The 2,380-nt window shown below is 36.1% G+C and overlaps 2 protein-coding genes across 2 annotated transcripts in view; both read right to left on the bottom strand.

The window, feature by feature from the left end:
* LOC107088211 (protocadherin alpha-10-like) overlaps nt 1–1,303 on the bottom strand; it is a 2,282-nt gene extending 979 nt beyond the window's left edge. The window contains exon 1 of the mRNA XM_015380233.1: nt 4–1,303. Coding sequence (XP_015235719.1) covers nt 4–961 — 958 coding nt within the window. The 5' untranslated portion in view covers nt 962–1,303. The remainder of the gene's footprint in view (nt 1–3) is intronic.
* A 384-nt stretch (nt 1,304–1,687) lies between these two features.
* Nucleotides 1,688–2,380, bottom strand: part of LOC107088210 (protocadherin alpha-4-like) — a 16,664-nt gene continuing 15,971 nt past the window's right edge. The window contains exon 10 of the mRNA XM_015380232.1: nt 1,688–1,769. Coding sequence (XP_015235718.1) covers nt 1,688–1,769 — 82 coding nt within the window. The remainder of the gene's footprint in view (nt 1,770–2,380) is intronic.

Here is a 2,380-nt window from a genome sequence, read left to right as displayed (position 1 = left end):
GACTAATTATATCTCCTGTTTCTGAGTTAATATTTATCATGGATCTAAGAGGCAAAGGATTACTGTTATCATATAAAAGAGAATAGCTTACCAGACCATTTTGATCAGTGTCGGCATCAAATGCTGTCACTGTTTTAATAACTAATCCTGTTTGACTGTTTTCTTTTATAAAGATGTTGATACTATCTTCTGTGAAATGAGGTTTGTTATCATTAACATCAGAGACATGCACAGGAATCGTGGTGGTGCTGGAGAGAGGTGGGTTGCCCTCATCTCTAGCAGATATTATAATATTGTACTGTGATGCTCTTTCTCTGTCTAGAGGTCCATCCACAACTAAAGAATAGTAATTCTTATAAGTTGACTCCAACCTGAAAGGTACATCATTGGAAATTTTGCAGTTAACTTTTCCATTTTTACTGCTGTCTTTGTCAAAGACAGAAACAAGAGCAATTGCGAGGCCAATGGATGCATCCTCTTTCACTGTGTTCAACAGAGATGTTACTCTAATTTCAGGGGCATTGTCATTTACATCTAAAACTTCAATAAGCAATTTAGCATGTGAGTTTAATGGCGATGAACCTTTATCTTTTGCCTGCACTCGAATCTCAAAAGCATTATTTTCTTCAAAGTCTATATTCTCTTTAACTCTTACACACCCTGTATTTTTATCTATATCAAAGAGTTCGGTTTCTTTCCCACTTGCTTCACTAAATGAATATATAACCTGTCCATTTTGCCCTTCATCTAAATCGGTAGCATTTAATCGTATTATTGACGTCCCTATTTTAACATTCTCGTACACTTTTGCTTTATATAGAGTTTGATTGAATGCTGGAGGATTGTCATTAATGTCCATAACATTTATTATAATTGTCATACTACCAGAGTTAGCAGGTGTTCCTCCATCCAGAGCAGTTACTATAAACTGAATAAAAGACTCCTTTTCCCTGTCTATCATTTTCTGAAGCACTAGTTCTGGGGTCAGTATATCTCCCTTTTGCGTATCTAGAGAAAAGTATTCATTCTGACCAAGTCTGTAGGCACTAACTGAATTTTTTCCAACGTCTGCATCGTGAGCTGGGCGCAATGGAAATTTAGTGCCAGCTGCTGTACTTTCACTAATGTTGATAAACCGAGAATTGCTGATAAATCTGGGGGAATTATCATTTATGTCTGTAATTGCAACTTCAATGCGGTACAATTTCAAAGGATTGTTAATAACAGCTTCTACAGTTACTGAGCATTTTTCTTCATTGCTGCATAGTTCCTCTCGATCTATTCTCTCATTCACGTAAAGGGCGCCTGTCTTTAGGTTTACCTCAAAATATTTTTTCTTCGACGCTGCAACGATCTGGAACATACGTGTTTCCAATTCCTGGACATTTAGCTTGAGATCTTTGGCAACATTCCCGAAAACAGTCCCTTGTTTAGCCTCCTCCAAAACGGAGTATGAAAGCAGACCCAAAGCTGCTTGCCAGCAGCAACCCAGCAGCACAAAGACGAGGTATATCCACACAGAGCTTGTACTCCCCGTGAAATTCATATTTCCTCAAATCAAAGAAAAAAATATAATTTGTCACGCCACAAAAAAATAAATAAATTGAAAAATAAAAACAGCAAACTATTTAGCAATAAACTGAGATATCAAGTCAGAAGCTTCACTCAGTCGCCCGCTTGTTCTTTCTCAACCCACTTTTCTCTTTGTTTTAAACGTCAGAGAAACCTCCCCACCTCCATCTGACGGGGAGGAGCGCTGACGAATCTTACTGGAAATTCAGATGCAAAGGTCCACAATGTCCTCATGCGGACATAAGTGGGAACTACACCAAATTCCCCATAATACAACACACCAGTCATGTTTTGTTCAAAATTTGTCGGCAAATACAGGTAAAAATGCTTAATTTGGATGTATGCAAACTGTAAAACAATATTTTTGTCATCTTCTTTCCAAATGATGGACCCGTGTTATGCTTCCTGGTTGAAATAAAACAAATAAACAAAAGAAAAGAAACATAAAACAGATAACACTGTTAAAGGGACACAATTTGTAACTGTATTTATCCAAAACAATACATAATTTTCAATTTTACTGAAAATTTCGGAATTTAGTACATATGTAAATGTAACCTTTTAACCGTGGCAGTAACCCAATATAATATCGTAAAAACTATTTGGATCAGTTCAACCGTTATATATTGAGAATTCCTACACTTACATACAATTTCGAATCAGTTAGAATGGGAGTAATATACTTGCAGGTGTGTTCAGTGTGTATAAGACATACCATGAAGAAGCTAAATTATTTGATTAGCTTTATAAACATTTTTACATAATAAACCATTAGAGCAATTCGAGAGAAGTTATGTGTTTAAGAATC

This window comes from Cyprinodon variegatus, unplaced genomic scaffold (genome assembly GCF_000732505.1).
Source record: "Cyprinodon variegatus isolate N-32 unplaced genomic scaffold, C_variegatus-1.0 Scaffold210, whole genome shotgun sequence".
NCBI lineage: Eukaryota > Metazoa > Chordata > Actinopteri > Cyprinodontiformes > Cyprinodontidae > Cyprinodon > Cyprinodon variegatus.
The sequence above is the reverse complement of the archived record's forward strand: the minus strand, read 5'-3'. Positions and strand labels throughout refer to the sequence as shown.